This window comes from Mustelus asterias, chromosome 12 (genome assembly GCF_964213995.1).
Source record: "Mustelus asterias chromosome 12, sMusAst1.hap1.1, whole genome shotgun sequence".
In the NCBI taxonomy this organism is placed as follows: Eukaryota; Metazoa; Chordata; class Chondrichthyes; order Carcharhiniformes; family Triakidae; genus Mustelus; species Mustelus asterias.
The window spans coordinates 5,341,383-5,358,926 of NC_135812.1; the positions used below are offsets into that span (position 1 = coordinate 5,341,383).

Below are 17,544 nucleotides of genomic sequence, written 5' to 3' on the forward strand. Positions count from 1 at the left end.
ATAGGGCCTGGGTGGGATTGTGGTCGGTGCAGACTTGATGGACCGAATGGCCTCTTTCTGCCCTGTAGGATTCTATGATTAAAAGGGTCAATAACACACTCCAGTCCCTGCAGTGGAAGGCCTCAATGGCGCCCATGGACACCAGATGTTCCCTCTCCGGGACACCTGGTCACGAATGTAGCCGCAGTAGAGGGGAAGACAGTCAGGTCGGACGACACCCGCGGTCGCCCAGTGCCTGGAACTGTTTATGGCAAATTTTGCCAGGCCCAGGAGCAGGTTCACGAAGAGGTCTTCCTCATTCCCTGTCCCCTCTGCACTGGGTGCCTGTAGACCAGGAGTATGGGGCTGAAATGCAAACAAAACATTAATAAAAGACTTTTCAAATAACGAAAAAGGGAGTGCAGCCAAAGACAATTAATATTTGCGTAATCCACGGACTCCACAAGACCACAAAAAGGGCAGATTGTAACATCCCTGCCAACCCCGCTCGACCTATTCGAAAGTGATTTACACTTGCTGTCACTTAAGTGGCAGCCAGTGTAATATCACTAGTTTTAATTAGATTAGAGTGGGACCAAATTTTGCAGCTCCTTCCAGTTCCACCGCCCAGCACACATGCTGAGTGTTAAACTCTACCCAAGAAGATTGCAGGCTGCTCCTTATGGACAGATGAACCAGGCGGCCTTCCTTGCCTTCATTTATCTTCTGATCTTGTGACATTATTTAAAATACACACACGGCCTGATTTGGGCAGTCAGTGGAGTAGTGAGTGAGCCTTAGGAAACTCATTCTGAAGGAAAGCTCAAATAACTAAATGTACTACTACTGCCTCGAGAGAAAATGACTAATATGGGACATCGAAATGGAGTTGGAAGTAACTACGCTCTTTGAATTTGGCACCTGATCTCTATTGGTGCAGGTGTTGGTGTGAAACATGGACGTATCGAAGCAAGAGACTCCTGACTGGTTAGAAAATGATTGTTGGACAGTGAGCTCAGGAATAGATTACATGAGTTAAAAACTCACAAGCTTCAAGTAATTTTAGATGCTAGTAAAGACTTTGTTCTCTGTGGGACATTGGGTGTGGAACAGAATCCCAGAGAGGGGGTTTAATTTGGGTTCAATTCTCATCTTTAAAGGAATCTGGATTGATATTTGTTGGGAATTGAGATTGAACATTAGAGACCTAACAATCACATTACCTGATAAAACTAGGGACCTCATCATCTAAGCAATAGTTGGAGATTTATTAAAGTAAAGTTTATTTATTAGTCACAAGTAAGGCTTACGTTAACACTGCAATGAAGTTACTGTGAAATTCCCCGAGTCGCCACAGTCTGGCACCTGTTCGGGTCAATGCACCTAACCAGCACATCTTTCAGACTGTGGGAGGAAACCGGAGCTCCCAGAGGAAACACATGCAGACACGGGTAGAACATGCAAACTCCACACAGACAGTGACCCAAGCCGGGAATCGAACCCAAGTCTCTGGCGCTGTGAGGCAGCAGTGCTAACCACTGGGCCACCATGCCGCTCCACCATGCGTGGAGAGCTCTGGATGGAGCAGACTTGGTTAATCCAGAAATCTTCCAGTTTATTGGTCCGTTGTTGGATAGTACGTGTGTGGATGTCAGATGAGAACAGGATCAGGCTGGGCTGTGAGGCCTCAGCAACTGGCTGTTTCTCACTGTCGAACCTGCAGGTGAACAAACACGTGACTATGTGTGTTACTGAATGTCAGCTAGTAACTCTGGAACTGGTCACCTCATTGGTGGAACTCTAGCCCAACAAGAGTTAGAACCTCAAGAAAAAAAACATTGAAAAATACTATCAGCAGGAAAAGGAAATGAAGAAATTCTGACCAATTCATACACCTGACAATTTGAGCATAAAATGCAGAGTATCTTTCTGAATAGAACAGCTAGCATTCCTGGACACAATACCCGTGAGTGAATGTATTTTCTACTGTGTTGGTTCTTTAGGAAATGCTGCAAGAGAAGAGTGTGGCTGAGAGCAACGAGAGCTTCCCAGCAGCTCAAGTAGACGGACACCAGGAGCACACTGTGCAGTCACCAGGGCATGGAGTTCCAGGAGCAAGCAGCATGTCTCCAGGCAGCCCCCCGGGACAGGAGCCCGACCAGGTAAGAAACATCTCTCCCTGCTCCGTGGGTTAAGATAAAGGACAGTTAGAAGCTGGAAGTGGCAAGATCAAAAATAGCAACTTCGCCCCAGTGGAGATTCTGCTGCTCATTCCGTCTCCCTCAATGATGCTTGCTCAACACAACCAGATTGTGCACCTCACTCAGACCTTGTCAGGCTTTAAGCTGAGATTCAAATCCATATCCGATCCATCATCGAGACTATTTTTTTCCATCTCTGGAATGTCAGCTGACTTCACTCCTACCTCATCCTCATCTATTTCTGAAACCCACCTTCTTGTCTTTGTTGCTTCCAAACTTGTTTTTTCCAATGTCTTTCCTTATGACCTTCCAATTCCCATTCTTCATGAACTGGAACGAAGCTACCATTCGGCTGTGTGAATGCTACCTTCTAAGATCATTCTTGACCCCCAATTGTTCATTGACCACAAAGTTCAAAACCCTCAGCCTTAGCTATAAACTCCTCCATGACCCGATTCTTCTCCATGTCTGCAAACTCTTCATTTTTACACTCACTATTGTTCTGAGTCTGGTCCATCGTGTGTTCCCCTCCTTTTGCCATCGATGGCAGAGATTTCAGTCATCTTACCCTTGCACTCACATTCTTTTTCAAACTCTTCTACCCAGTACAGTTGAATATTCAAGGTTAGTTGAAGGGCAGCAAGAAAGGAAAAGGAGGTAACGTAGCCAGTCCCGTCTTCACATTGAGGATGCCCTCCATCGTGTTGTGTGGCACTACCACAGTACCAACTGGGATAGATTTCAAACAGATCCAGAAACTCAAGACTGGGCATCCATGAGGCACTGTGGGCCATAAGAAGCAGCAGAATTGTATCAACCACAATCTGTAACCACATGGCCCGGCATATCCACCACTCTACCATTACCACCAAGCCAGAGGATCAATCCTGGTTCAAAGCAGGTGGGCATCCCAGGAGCATACCTAAAAATGAGGTGTCAATCTGGTGAAGCTACAACACAGGGCTACTTGTGTGCCAAACAGCATAAGCAGCAAGTGATAGAGCTAAGCGATTCCACAACCAATGAATCAGATCTAAGCTCTGCAGTCCTGTCACATCCAGTCATGAGTGGTGGTGGACAATTGAGCAACTCACTGGAGGAGGAGGCTCCACAAACAACCCCACCCTCAGTTATGGGGGAACCCAGGAAAAGATAAAATTCACAACAACCTTCAGCCAGAAGTGCCGATTGAGTGATCCATCTAGGCCTCCTTCAGAGGTCCCCAGGATCACAGATGCCAGTCTTCAGTCAATTTGATTCACTCCATGTGATATCAAGAAACAGCTGAAGGCATTGATACCAGGGAGACAATATTCTGGCAATGGTACTGAAGACATGTATTCGAGAACTTGCCGTGTCCCAGCCAACCTGATCCAGTACAGCAACAACACTGGCACCTTTCCAGCAATGTGGAAAATTGCCCAGGTATGTCCTGTACACAAAATAAAGCAGAATAAATCCAACCCTGCCATTTACCACCCATGATGTGGAGATGCCGGCGTTGGACTGGGGTAAACACAGTAAGGAGTCTAACAACACCAGGTTAAAGTCCAACAAGTTTATTTGGTAGCAAACGCCACTAGCTTTCGGAGCGCTGCTCCTTCGTCAGCTGAGATCTCCCACTTAGCTGACGAAGGACCAGCGCTCCGAAAGCCAGTAACGTTTGCTACCAAATAAACCTGTTGGATTTTAACCTAGTGTTGTTAGACTCCTTACTGTGTTTACCACCCAACCAGTTTACACTTGATCATTAGTAAAGTGATGGAAGGGGTCATCAGCAGCACTATCAAGCAGCATCTGCTCAGCAATAACCTGCTCAGTGACGCTCAGCTTAGATTCCGCCAGGGTCACTCATCTCCTGACTCCTTACAGCCTTGGTTTAAACATGAACAAAAGAGCTGAATTCCAGAGGTGAGGTGAGAGTGACTGGTTCAATGGGAAACAAGTGGAAAACCTGGTTGGAGTCATCCCCGGCACAAAGGAAGCTGGTTGTGGTGGTTGGAGGTCAATCATCTCAGTCCCAGGACATCACGACAGGAGTTCCTCAGGATAGTGTCCTGGTGTTATGAACCTCCTGATGTTCAATGTGAAGATATCTCAAATTCCCAGAAGGGAAACTTGGAAAAACTGGCTCCTAACTATTTGGGGGTGCTTCTCCCAGCCGGCTGGACTGCTTTTGTAGCGCAGCAGGCCAGGAGACTCAAGCGGAGGCTGTTTTGCAGGCATGCAGTTGGGCACCACAGAGTCTGAGCGCCGGATTTCCGGCACTGTCAGCTCCGCTCCAGAAATCAGTGCAGAGCGGCATAATTTTTGTTAATCAACATTTAAATCTATGTGATATATCATTAGCGGACCCGGGACTGAATTCTCCGGGCCGCTAGTGTCTCCCCCCCCCTGCCAGGAGAGTTTCACTCCAGCGGGGTTTACTATAACTCACCATTTGCAGGGAGCTGGCGGCCCAACCCTGCTGGAGTGGAGGGGGACACCAAGGCCACCCCCCAGAGTGTCAGGGGTCGGGGAGGGCCCCGGGCATTGCCACCTTGGCAGTGCCAAACTGGGCCCTCTGGCACCGCCCAAGGAACATCGGGCAGTGCCAAGGGGGCAGGGTCTAATGGGGTGGGGACCTCTGGGGGGGGAGATCAGTGGGGGTTGGGGATCCTGTTGCCACTCTGCCATTGGGCTGAGTAACAGAGGAAGGGAGGCCAGTGATTAGGGATGGCCATTGCGATGGAGGGGAGGGTAGGCTTGTGGGGGGGTGGTGACTGTGGGGGGGAGGGGCTGCTGCTGTGGGGGGGGGGAGGGGAGGTTCGGGGCTGCTGCAGAGGGGGGCTTCGAAGCTGGCCTGGACATGCTCGCAAGGTCACCATGGTGCCATAGGGGGCTTGGAGTGCTGGCATTGCGGGGGTCAGTGTGGGGCTACTGCACATGCACCGATCTCAGTGTTGACAGATCGGCACTTGCGCAGTGGCCCGCTCAGCGCTATGCTGCCGGCCTCTCCAGTGGGAATAGTCCCACCCCCTGAATTTCAGCATGATTCACGCTGAGGCACCCTGCAGTGCACAGAGTGTGAGAGTGGGAGATTCATTTTGAAAATCCCATTGAAAAAACTAGCGGGATTTACTCCAGTTTTTACGTGAATTCGACGCTTAGAATTTTTTTGAGAGAATCATCCCTTTAATCTTTGCAATTTGGGAATAATGTGAGAAAGGAGATGAGGAAAGGAGTTGGTTTTGTTGTAAGTTATTTAAATACCAAAATGTTTATTAAACTTTAAAACCTACAACAAGAAATGCAAAGGAAGGAACAACATTTACAATTAGCTCCAGTAATGGTTACTTAAATTAAATATACTTAAATTACACACCCCGCCCCCCCAACCCAAATCTATCCACTTTCCTAAACTCTGAGAATACACCTTCCCCAAAACAACATCCCATAGGTTATATCATGTCCAAAAATAATTACCACTGTAGCACCGCAGCTTTTTTTTGGGGACCTTTCTTCTAGTTTAGAGTAGAACGTATGGGGTCTGACACGGACAGACTTCTTTTGCTTTCTTTTCTGCATAACAGCTTGTGTCTGAGAGAGAGCTCTGTTTTGCAATTGAGGGTGACTATGATCTAGGTACCTAGACTGCTAGCCTCCACTTTGTTTAACAATTGTCTGTTTCACCCCGCTACGAGGCTCATCTGCATCTCACAAGTCTTCAGTGCAGCTAAAACTCTACCAGTTTCTTTTTCATTCAATTCTTTACTTTTCATTTCATTCCAACTTCCAAACATTAGGCTCCACCATCTTCTGCTGCTTCCTTTCACCCTTTCATCCATCATAAGGTCAGAAGTGGGGATGTTTGCTGATAATTGCACATGTTCTGCACCATTCGTGACTCCTCAACTACTGAAGCAGTCCATATCCAAATGCAGCAAGATCTGGACAATATCCAAGCCTTGGGCTGACAAGTGGCACTCTGTCCACAAAAAAACATATTCACTCCCTCTATCACTGACGCACAGTGGCAGCAGTGTGTGTGGTCTATGAGATGCACTGCAAGGACTCACCAAGCCTCCTTAGACAACACCAAACCCATGACCACTCCTATCTAGAAGGACAAGGGTGATAGACACATGGGAACACCACCACCTGGAAGTTCTCCTCCAAGTAATTCAACATCCTGACTTTGAAATATATCACCACCTTTCCCTCACAAAAACCTGGGACTCTCCCTAAAAGCACAGTGGGTGCACCTACTCCACATGGACTGCAACAGCTCAAAAGAGATGGGTAATAAATGCTGGCTTAAACAGCAATGTCCACATCCTATGGATGAATTTTTAAAAATGGATGAGATCAGTACAGTAGTGAGAAATGATCTTGGTTCAAAGGATCAAAATATAGAATTAGTTTGGGTGGACATAAGAAATAGCAAAGAAAATGAGTAGGGGTAGTTTATACACTCTCTGACAGTAGCTAAACTGTGGGATGGCGTATATAACAAGAAATAATAGGGTTTTGTAAGAAAGGTACTGCAATAAACAGGGGAGATTTTAATCTTCATAGATCAGACAAATCAAAGGTCGCCTAGAGGATGAGTTCATAGAGTGTATTTGGGACAGTATTTTAGAGCAATGCATTCTAGAACCAACTAGGGAACAGGCTATTTTAGCCCTAGTAATCTATAATGGGAAGGATTAATTAATGTCCTCATAGTAAAGTATTCTCTAGATAAGTGAGCTCATAACATGATAGAATTTCACAGTTAGTTTGAGGGTGAGAACTTTTGGCCTGAAACTAGTGTCTCAGACTTAAATAAAGGCAATTACAAGTGGAATGGGAAAATAGGCTAAAAGGTATGATGGTAGAGAAGCAATGGCACATATCTAAAGACAATTTTCATAACTCACAACTAAGATAAATTCCATTGAGAAAGAAAGATTCTATAGGTGGATGCACCATCTGTGGCTATAAAAGGAAGTTAAGGATGGTATCAAAGATGTACAATCCTGCAAAGATTAATGGTGGGCCAGAGATTGGAAATATTTTAAAAACCAGCAAAGAATGACTAAAAAGAACAGAGAGAAACATTGGGGTAAGAGATAAAATTAGCAAGAAATATAAAAACTAACAGTAAAAGCTTCCACAACAATGTGGAAAAAAAGAATAGCAAAGGGGTGCCTTAGGTGGTGAGACTGGGACTCAAGAATGGGAAAAATGAAATGGCAGAGAATTAGAACAAGTATTTGTCTTCACAGTAGATGACAAAAAAAATCATCTGGAGAATAGTAGGGAAAAAGGGAGGGAGGAAGTTAATCAGTCACAGCCACTCGAGAAGATGTACTAGCAAACCTAACGGGACTAAAGGCTGTTAAATCCCCTGCACCTAATGGATTGTAGCTAGGACCTTAAAGGAAGTGGCTGCAGAGATAATGGCTGGGATTTTCTGATCCTGTCATTGTAGGACCCACCGCGGGGGATGTGGTCAGATAGCCAAAGTCCATTGACTTTCGACGGGACTGGAAGATCATGGTGATGGGCAGGGCTGGAAAATCCCAGCCAATGGATGGCATTGGTTGTAATCTTCCAAAGTTCCCTAGATCCTGGAAAGATTCCAGCAGATTGGAAAACTGCAAATGTAACACTTCTAATCAAGAAAGGAGAGATACATAAAGCAGGAAACAGTAGGCCTCACCTCTGTAATTGGGAAAATCAAGGAATCCATTAGAAAATCATAACCCAGTCAGGCAGAGTCAACATGGTTTTGTAAAAGGAAAGTTGTGTTTGATAAACGTATTAGAATCACATGAGGATATAACAAACAGGGTGGTTAAAGGGGAACCAGTAGATGTAATGTATTCAAGATTTCCAAAAACCATTTCATAATGTGCCACATAAAAGGTTACTGCACAAAATCAGAACTTGTGTCGTTGGGGATGTTATATTAGCATGGATGGACGATTGGCTAACTAATTGGAAACAGAGGGTTGGGATAAATGGCTCATTTTCAGGTTGGCAAAGTGTAACTAGTGAAGTATCGCAGGGATCAGTGCTGCGGCTTCAACTTTTTTCAGTCCATTTTAATGACTCGGATGAAGGGACTGGCTATATTGTAGATAAATGTGCTGATGATGCAGTGATAGGTAGGAACGGAGGTTGTGAGAAGGACAGAGAGAGCCTGCAGAGGGATAGAGATAGGTTAAGTGAGTGGGTAAAATTTGAATAGATGAAGTGAAATGTAAGAAAATGTATGGGTGCTCTGCAGGAAGCATAGAAATGCAGAATCTGGTTTGAATGGAAAGAGACTGCAGGATGCTGTATTACAGAGGGATCTGGCTGTCTTTGCAAATGAATCACATAAAAATCAGCACGTGGGTACAGCGAATAATTAAAAAGGCAACTGGAATGTTGGCTTTTATTAGAAGGGGGATAAAAGCCGGGAAATCTTGCTGCACCTGCATGGGGCATTAGTGAGACTGTGTCTGGAGTGCTCTGTACAGTTTTGGGGAGGAATACACTTGCATTTAAAGCAGTCGAGAGAGGGATCAGTCACTCAGCTAATTCCTTGAATGAAGCGCTTTGTCTTGTGAGAAAACGTTGAGCAGGTTTGGCTCATACTGATTGGAGTTTAGAACATAGGAACATAGGAATTAGGAGCGGGAGTGGGCAACTCAGCCCTTTGAGCCCGCTCCGCCATTTAACATGCTCATGGCTGATCTTACCCTGGTCTCAACTCCACTCCCCTCCCTTTATCCCGCTTTTCATCAGAAACATATCCATTTCTTTCCTGAATGTGTTGATTGATTCTGCCTCCACTGTACTCTGGGGCAGTGAGTTCCACAGATTCACAACTATCTGAGAGAAGTAGTTTCTCCTCAGCTCAGGTTTGAACCTATCTCCTGTTACTCTATATGAGTGATCTTACCTGCCATTCATGCCACGCTCTCGTTGCGGCAAAGTCGGAGAATTTGGCGGCCAGCCAAATCTCCATTCACTGCGGCGGAATGGAAAAATCCTGCCGGTGTGAACAGTGGTAGGATTTCAGCCTATATCTATGACCTCTTGTTCTAGACTGTCCCACAAGGGGGAATATCTGTTCAATGTCCATCTTATCACCCCCCTTTAGCATTTTATATACTTCAATCAGATCCCCCCTCATTCATCTAAACTCCAGGGAGTACAAAACCAAGCTATTCATCCGCTCCTCGTATGACAGTCCTTTCATCCCAGGAATCAATCTGGTGAACCTCCTCTGAACTGGCTCTGGTGACATCACATCCTTCCGCAAGTAAGGAGACCAAAACTGGACATAATACTCCAGATGTGGTTACACCAACGTCTTACACAATTTCAACTACACTTTACTTTGAAAATCCAGCCCTTTTGCGATAATTGCCAAGATTCCATTTGCCTCTCAATATTATATGCTGCACCTGCATATCCACTTCCTGTGATTCATGCAGAAGGACATCCAGATCCCTCTGCACTGACGCACTTTGAATCTGCTTCCCATTTAAATAATAATTTGCCCTTTTATTTTTCTGGCCAAAGAATGAGAGCTGATCTGATTGAAACATACAAGATTCTGAGGGGGCTTGAGAAGGTAAATGTTGATTGACAAAGTAATCTCGGGTTATAGGGGTCAGGCCGCAATGTGCAGTTAAGGCCAGAATCAGATCAACCATTATCTTACTGAATGGTGGAGCAGCTAGATTGGACCAATGGCCTATTCCTGCTCCTATTTATTATGATCATTGTTTCATTCTTCACCATTTGATGAAGCATCCTTAATACCTACCTCTTCAAAACTGTGCTTTCAGTGACCCCTCCACCCAAATTTACCATCTACAATTGAGGCCAACCCTCATCTGATAAGCACCTTGGGCTGTCTCATTACATTGATTTTAGTTTTAGTTTAGTCGGGCAGCATGGTCGGTGCAGGCTTGGAGGGCCAAAGGGCCTGTTCCTGTAATGTAATTTTCTTTGTTCTTTATATTTTTAGTAAAGGTGTCAATTAAACATTTTGGAATTACACGAGATCTTTTAGGTTTAACACCACTGGTTATTCCCATAAGCAAGTCCTGTGTTTTTTATATTTTGGATGAAGGCAGTCAGTAGACCGCTCAGTCGACATGCCAGGGAATATTCAGGGTCCAATCTCCACAAGTGTAAATCCTGTTATGGTCATAAACTCCCACAAGTGGGCCATAATGGGATTTGTCGATCTCAGTTTAAGATCTTCCCCACCCCCCACCTGTGTTTGCAATCAGGTTAATGTCCAGGTTGGCACTGCAAAGGGAGGCGGGGTTTGGAAGCGAGGCCAGGGGGTGGAGCCTCTTGGGGGGGCACCCCATTGGGAGGAATCCCATTACATGGGGGGTCCGCAACAATGAGGGGGTCCCGATGCTGGCAATTAAGGGGGGTGGAGACTGATGTCGTCGAGGATGGATGGGGCTGGGGGCGGGGGTTCGATGCCAGTGAGGAAATGGGCGGGAGGTTTGGTGACTGTGATGCCTGCGTGGTGTGGGAGGAAATGGGGGAGAGGGAGAACTAGCCCGAATATTTAGTGGTGGATGGGGAGGGGGTTCCCCTCTGTGGTCAAAGATTGCAGATGTTCCCCTTATCTGTGGGGGTCCCACTGTCTGTTGGGTGGTGGGTGGGAGGCTGCTGTTACTTTACTTTGAAATTGGGGCACCTTTGCTGGCTCTATGATGCCCCACCCTGCCGAAACGATGCCACAAAACATGCCCCCCTGCTTTTATTTTGACAGTTTCAGAAGATCTGGAGTGAAAACCTGGCTGTGTTTCTGGGGAGAAACACGTGGTTTTCAATCCAAATCTGAGACTTTGCCATTTTCTTGGAAAATTCTGCCTGCCACATTTTCACAACAATAAAATCATTGTTCCTATAGCACATCCTACACTTCTTCCATATTTCTATAAATGTGTCCACGATACAAACTAACTATCAATGAGTGGCCTTCTGGCTTCAAGTCAATGGCACAATTCTCTGTCCGATGGCCCACAATCTCTAATGATAAACATGGATTTCCACATCTGGCTCAGGTTCAAATTCTACTGATCAGATTCAGCCAGCCTCCCCCAGTTAATTTGCCCTTATGTCTTATGATAATGAGGGTGGTAAATCATCAGGGATAGTATCACTCATCCCTATGCAACATGGGCTGACTATAAACTGGTATGACGGCAGCGTGTCTTTCATAAAACAGCAATCTGAACCTTATTGTCCCTCAAGAATGGAGGATGAAAAATTGAAAGAAAAAGATCAGAAAGGATTTTAAAAAAGGAATCATTTTCAAACTTCACTTATCCAATTTTGTGTGAAAATTTAAAGATAAAATTCTAATGAATCTGCACTTTGCAACAACAACCCATATTTATATAGCATCTTTAGTGTAGTAAAACATTCCAAGACACTGCACAGGAAGATTATCAAACAAGATTAGTAATTGTACTCTATAAGGACATGACCAAAAGTTTAGACAAGGTGGTAGGTTTTAAGAAGCAATTAAAGGAGAAAGAAAGGAAGAGAAGTTTAGGGAGGTCATTTTGGAGGTACGGCCATGGCACATAGTGGAGTTATTAATATTGGGGTCATTCAAGAGAGCAGCATTGGAGGAACACAGAGATCTCAGAGGTTGTTAGTGTTGGTGGAGGTTATAGAGATAAACCACGGAGGGGTTTAAAAGCAAGGGTGTGAATTTTAAAGTTAAGGTGTTGCTGAACCAAGAGCCAGAGTAGGTCGATGAGCACAGGGAAGATAATGGGACTTGGTGCAAGTTAGGAATGGGAAGCAGAGCTTTGGATGACCTCAGGTTTAGCCAAGAATGTGCTGAAATAGTCAAGATTTGAGGTAACAAATGGATGAAGCCCTTTAGCAGCAGAAGAGCTGACAGCGTTGGAAATGGGCAGTCTTAGTTATGGAGCTGATACATGGTTTGAAACACACCTCAGGGTCAAACTTGTCTGGTTTAGCCCCAGAAATTGCTAGGGGGAGGGATAGAGTCGGTGGCTAGGGAGTGGAGTTTGTGATTTGGACCAAATATAATAGTTTCAATCTTCCCAGTGTTTAATGGGAGGAAGATTTCTGTTCATCCAATACTAGATATCAGACATGCAGTCTGGCAAGTGAAAGGGTCAAGAGAGATGTGTTGAGGTAGAGCAGGGTGTCAGCAGTGTACGTGTGGAAATTGACACTGTGTTTTCGGATATTATCACTAAGGTTCAACATGTAGATGGCAAATAAGAGGGGGCGAAATATAAGTCCATGAGGGACACTAGAGGTAACGGTGTGGGAGCAGAAAAAGACAGCAAGGGTGGACACAGAAGAATGTAGAGTTGGGTGGAGGAAGGGGTGTGAGTGGAGAGCAATATATGGAAATGATCAGAAATAGCCACACTCACAGGATACACAGTTGCAGAAGTGCAGTCGCCTGCCAGTGATTTCCTGCCCATTGAATATGATCAACAGATAATTGCAGACTGAGAATGTTCAATCCTGCTAAATGTACCAGGAGAAGATTCATTGGGACATTATCCCGACAATGCATGGTCATATTTTGGAAGTCTTTGATTCAGAAAAAAGATTAAATCTATCACTTTAGAAACAACCCAAACAACATAACATTTTTAGAATATTTAAATAGAGCCTTTAATTTAGCAATATGTCCCAGGTGCTTTACAACAGGAATAGGGTCGGGGAAGGAGTGAGGAGAAGTCTGAGATTTGTAAGGAGGCTTTTGAAGATGAAGAAAAGTAGAAATGTAGTGGGATTCAGGGAGAGAATGGGGGCAGTGTCTCGTTTTGTTGGTTGAAAGAAGGGAGAGCGAACACATGGTGAATGAGAGTTGAAAGAACAAAGAATGTGATCATGAACACGGAAGAAATAGCAGTATTAGGAGGAGGAGGAAGCCATGGAGGAATCTATAGCCAAAGATGAGAGTTGACATGCTGAGGGAGGGGGAGCAAATGCAATTTGATAAAAAGAGAGCTAGAGGAGCAGGGGTTCGTTTAAGATGGGGTACAGGTGAAGGAGTTCTGACTGAACTGGAGTTTATGTGGAGGTAGAATTTGAGAAGCCAGCAAGGGCCACATTAGTAAAGTATGAGGGAAAGCACCTTATTGAGAATGTGTCACTAGTTGAGGTGAGTCAAAAGTCAAAAAGCAATGGCTGACCAAAGGCTGGGTCAAGCAGAATGCATAGAGTGCACACTTTCCAACTGACGTTGAGAGGCTGGGATCAAGGGCTAACATGCAAAGTGTCTGAAATGAGTCCAATGGGGTAGATTTGGCCTTGTCATTATTTGAGGTACAGAAATATCAGGGTCATTTTTAAAATGTATTTATTCATCACAAGTAGGGTTATATTAACACTGCAATGAAGTTACTGTGAAATTAAGAATGACTAGTGACTGTTTTAGAATCAACAGTAATGGTGAATGGTCAAAAATGGGTTTACTATTATTGGAGGAATAATCTGATCCATTGCTTGAGGAGAATAACATCACCATAACAACATGCAAATGAGAAATTGGAGTGGCCAAAGTGAGTGTCTTGGGGCAATGACAGCTTAAGGGAACATTGCTCTCTAGGTGTGACTACTTTAATGCTGTCCTGGCCAGGGTCGCACAATACATCCTCAGAACGCATCTAAAACTCTGCTGCCCATATCCTAACTTGCACCAAGTCCCATTCCCCCATTTCCCCAGTGTTTGATGACCTACATTGGTTGTGGGCCGCAATGCCTCAAATGCCCAACAGAACTAACCATGACAATGGATGTGCTGGCTACATTGAAGGAAAATATACATATATTTAGTTTACCAATTTCACAGTCAGTTGACTTCATTAACAAAATATTACGGGAGCTGTGGGAAATGTTTCAAATAAAGTGCAAGAAATTTATTAAAATATTCTGGAGTCTGCTGGCAATCATGTAAACACCTTCGACCACAGGGAACGGTTTGGTCCCTTTGGATATCATTTGATACTGACAAAAATTATTCCAATTATAAACTTTTATTGTTGGTGTTATTTTTTTCCTCGTTAAGCTTTATAAGTCAGTTCTGGGCAATGAAACACTCAAAATCACGGCATCTGCTGTCAACAGTTAACACTGTAACCATCCTCTCTAGGTGACACCGTCAAATTAATGCCAGTTCGTCGTGAACTGTGACCCGAAACCATTAGTAACTTGGCTGAGAATTGCCCATTTATATTTTCACAGTAACTTACCATTGTTGACTTTCACTCCAGCAGTCCCAGAGGTGAAAGGTCAATTTGCCAATCCCACTGCATCACCTCATCCTTCACTGTGGCAAACCAATGAAAATCTGACAAAGAGCCAAAATCCCAAATAGTTTTATATGTGCTTGGAAAATTGGTGCAGAGTGGAGGTTAATGGTTTCCACGGGTAACCAAAATATCCTTCTTCCTAACCATGATGCATCAACATCACATGGCAACATATCACAAAATACAGTTAAAACTAATGAGAAAGCCAACTATGTGATGACACAATACACAACCTCATTACAACTACAAAGGGTTGTGAACAAAGCCCAGTCCATCACGCAAACCAGCTTTCCATCCAGTTGGGGTGTGGAATGGACTGCCTGCAGTGATAGTGGAGTCAGACACTTTAGGAACATTTAAGCGGTTATTGGATAGGCACATGGAGCACACCAGGATGATAGGGAGTGGGATAGCTTGATCTTGGTTTCAGATAAAGCTCGGCACAACATCGTGGGCCGAAGGGCCTGTTCTGTGCTGTACTGTTCTATGTTCTATTTTCTATCCATTGACTCTGTCTACTCTTCCTACTGCCTCGGGAAAGCAGCCAGCATAATCAAGGATCCCACACACCCTGGACATACTCTCTTCCACCTTCTTCCATCAGGAAAAAGATACAAAAGTAGGAAATCACGTACCAACAGACTCAAGAGCAGCTTCATCCCTGCTGAATGAACCTACCATATATTACGCTGATCTTTCTCTGCACCCTAGCTGTGACTGTAACACTATATTCTACACCCTCTCTTTTCCTTCTCCCCATGTACTCTATGAATAGTACGTTTTGTCTGTATAGCGTGCAAGAAACAGTACTTTTCACTGTATCCCAATACATGTGACAATAATAAATCAAATCTCATACATGATTTGGTCCTGCAGTAAACTGGAATTGTTCCCACAGCTCTGCAGACTAAAAGTATTTTATGGTCAAATCTCAGCCACTCTTCCATTGTTGTTCAACTCATCATTTCATGTCAATCATCCAATTCGTTATGTGGAGATGCCGGCGTTGGACTGGGGTGAGCACAGTAAGAAGTCTCACAACACCGGGTTAAAGTGTGAATCCAACTCTTCACTCACCTGATGAAGGAGCAATGCTCCGAAAGCTCGTGCTACCAAATAAGCCTGTTGGACTTTAACCTGGTGTTGAGAGACTTCTTACTGTAATCATCCAATTCAGAGAATCTCCTCATCAATGATTTCCTTTCAGCAAGTTGATGTAAGTTTCTCAGAGAATCCAAAGTTTTCCATTGACCAATTGAAAGTCCATTTGTGTTTTTCTTTAATATCTCAAGAGCAAAAGATTTTGTAATTGGAATTTTAATGTTCTATTTATGTAATACGGAATATTGTATAACCTGTTTCCAGTTGGCATTAGAGGAATGAAATAATGTTACCTATTACAAAAACATTTACGGTACTAAAGAGATGCGTTCAATTGCAGAGTATAGAGAACATCAAGGTTTATCTCCATGAGAAAGAGCTTTGGAAGAAGTTTCATGAGGCTGGTACAGAAATGATCATCACAAAGGCTGGCAGGTAGGTGAATGTGAGTGAGTGTAAATGAGAGACAGGTTCATGTCTATTGGTCTTATTTGGTTCTTTTAGTGATAAACTGGCCATTATTGCATTGGTTTTGATGAAAATTAACTGCCTAGGTTAGTTGGCAAAAAGAATCAGAAGTCATGAAGAAAACATTATCTTAAACAGTGAGTTATTACGATCTGGAATGGACTTCGTGAAAAGGCAGTGGAATCAGATTTTATAATAACTTTGAAAGGGAATTGGATAAATGCTTCAAAATGAAGCATTTGCCTGACAATGGGAAATAGCAAAGGAGTACAATTAATTGGATAGATTTTTCAAAGGGCTGGCACAGGCATGATGGGTCAATTGGTCTTTGTCTCTGATGCAGCACTCTCTAGATTATATACTCCTAAAAAACACAATTTTATACAGGTACAATTACAATTGAGTGAGACAGAAGATCAGTTTAGGAGGTCAGAGCACAAACACTTTGCAATGTCCTCACTGACAGGAACATTAAAGATAACTGTCTCCTGCTCCTCATAATGGACAGCTCATCATAAGAATAGAGACCCAGGAACAAGTTGTTCCAGGTGCTGAATTGCCCGAGTCAACTTGAGGTGGGATCTGGTGTGAGGTGGTACAGTTCCTGAAATTGGTAATGGGTCAGGATTCCGACATTATCCTGACCTCTTTCGGCTTTTCCTGGGTTGGATCCAAGTCCAGGAGGGAACCCCTGTGAGTCTGGAGGGAAAGTAGTTGAGGTGAATAAAATGGCAATTAAGAGCCTTTTTAGCCAGGAATTTCGCTTCCTTTTCAATTGTGCACAGGTTCCACACTGCGTGTGGCATTTTCCCTGCAACTCTCCATATGTTTTGCAGTGGCGGAGGAAGCACATCATTGGCCGGTGGTGAGACCTTCACCGGGAAACCCGTGGCCACCACTTTCCTGGTGATAGAAAGTTCTGGCCACCGAGGCAAATACATAGCTTGAAGTGTTTCTTCAGTGAAACTGACAAGCTGGAAGGGCTATGATCAGTAATACTGAAGAGCTCCATCCATGGCCAGGTGAGAAACTAATGTTCAAAGCACATCTGTCAGAGAGTGATATCACTGATGGGGCCAATCATTTACATTCATTAGAGAAGTTTAACATCTCATCCTAAAGATGGAATTTGGAAACGTGCATGTTTTTGTTACATGTCTGAAAGTATTGTCCTTGCATTTGCTTGGCATTTCAGACCTCTTCAGCCTCACCTTCCACTGCCAGGCAATTATCAATGGAAAACCAACCATTTGCAATCTTCTGTTACCTGTTTAATTTCGAATAGGTTACGTTTCTGTCTTCTTCGCCTGAGCATTAAGTATCACCTGGGAAGACGCAAAGAGGAAAATTTACTGGAGGGGATCACATGTTCTAATGGAGCTACCATCAGTTTACCTGCCATTTGTAAAATTGGGTTATGGCCAAGTGTTCCTTCCTGCCCAATGTTATCCTCTGCACTGTCCAGGTGATAGTTTACACCCAGGTAATGC

The 17,544-nt window shown here is 44.1% G+C and overlaps 1 protein-coding gene across 1 annotated transcript in view; it reads left to right on the forward strand.

The window, feature by feature from the left end:
* The first annotated feature begins 1,985 nt into the window (after positions 1–1,985).
* The window catches only part of tbx4 (T-box transcription factor 4), a 116,445-nt gene continuing 100,886 nt past the window's right edge, over positions 1,986–17,544 (forward strand). Inside the window, exons 1-2 of the mRNA XM_078225906.1 lie at positions 1,986–2,141; positions 15,927–16,021. Of these exons, the coding sequence (XP_078082032.1) occupies positions 1,986–2,141; positions 15,927–16,021 (251 nt within the window). The remainder of the gene's footprint in view (positions 2,142–15,926; positions 16,022–17,544) is intronic.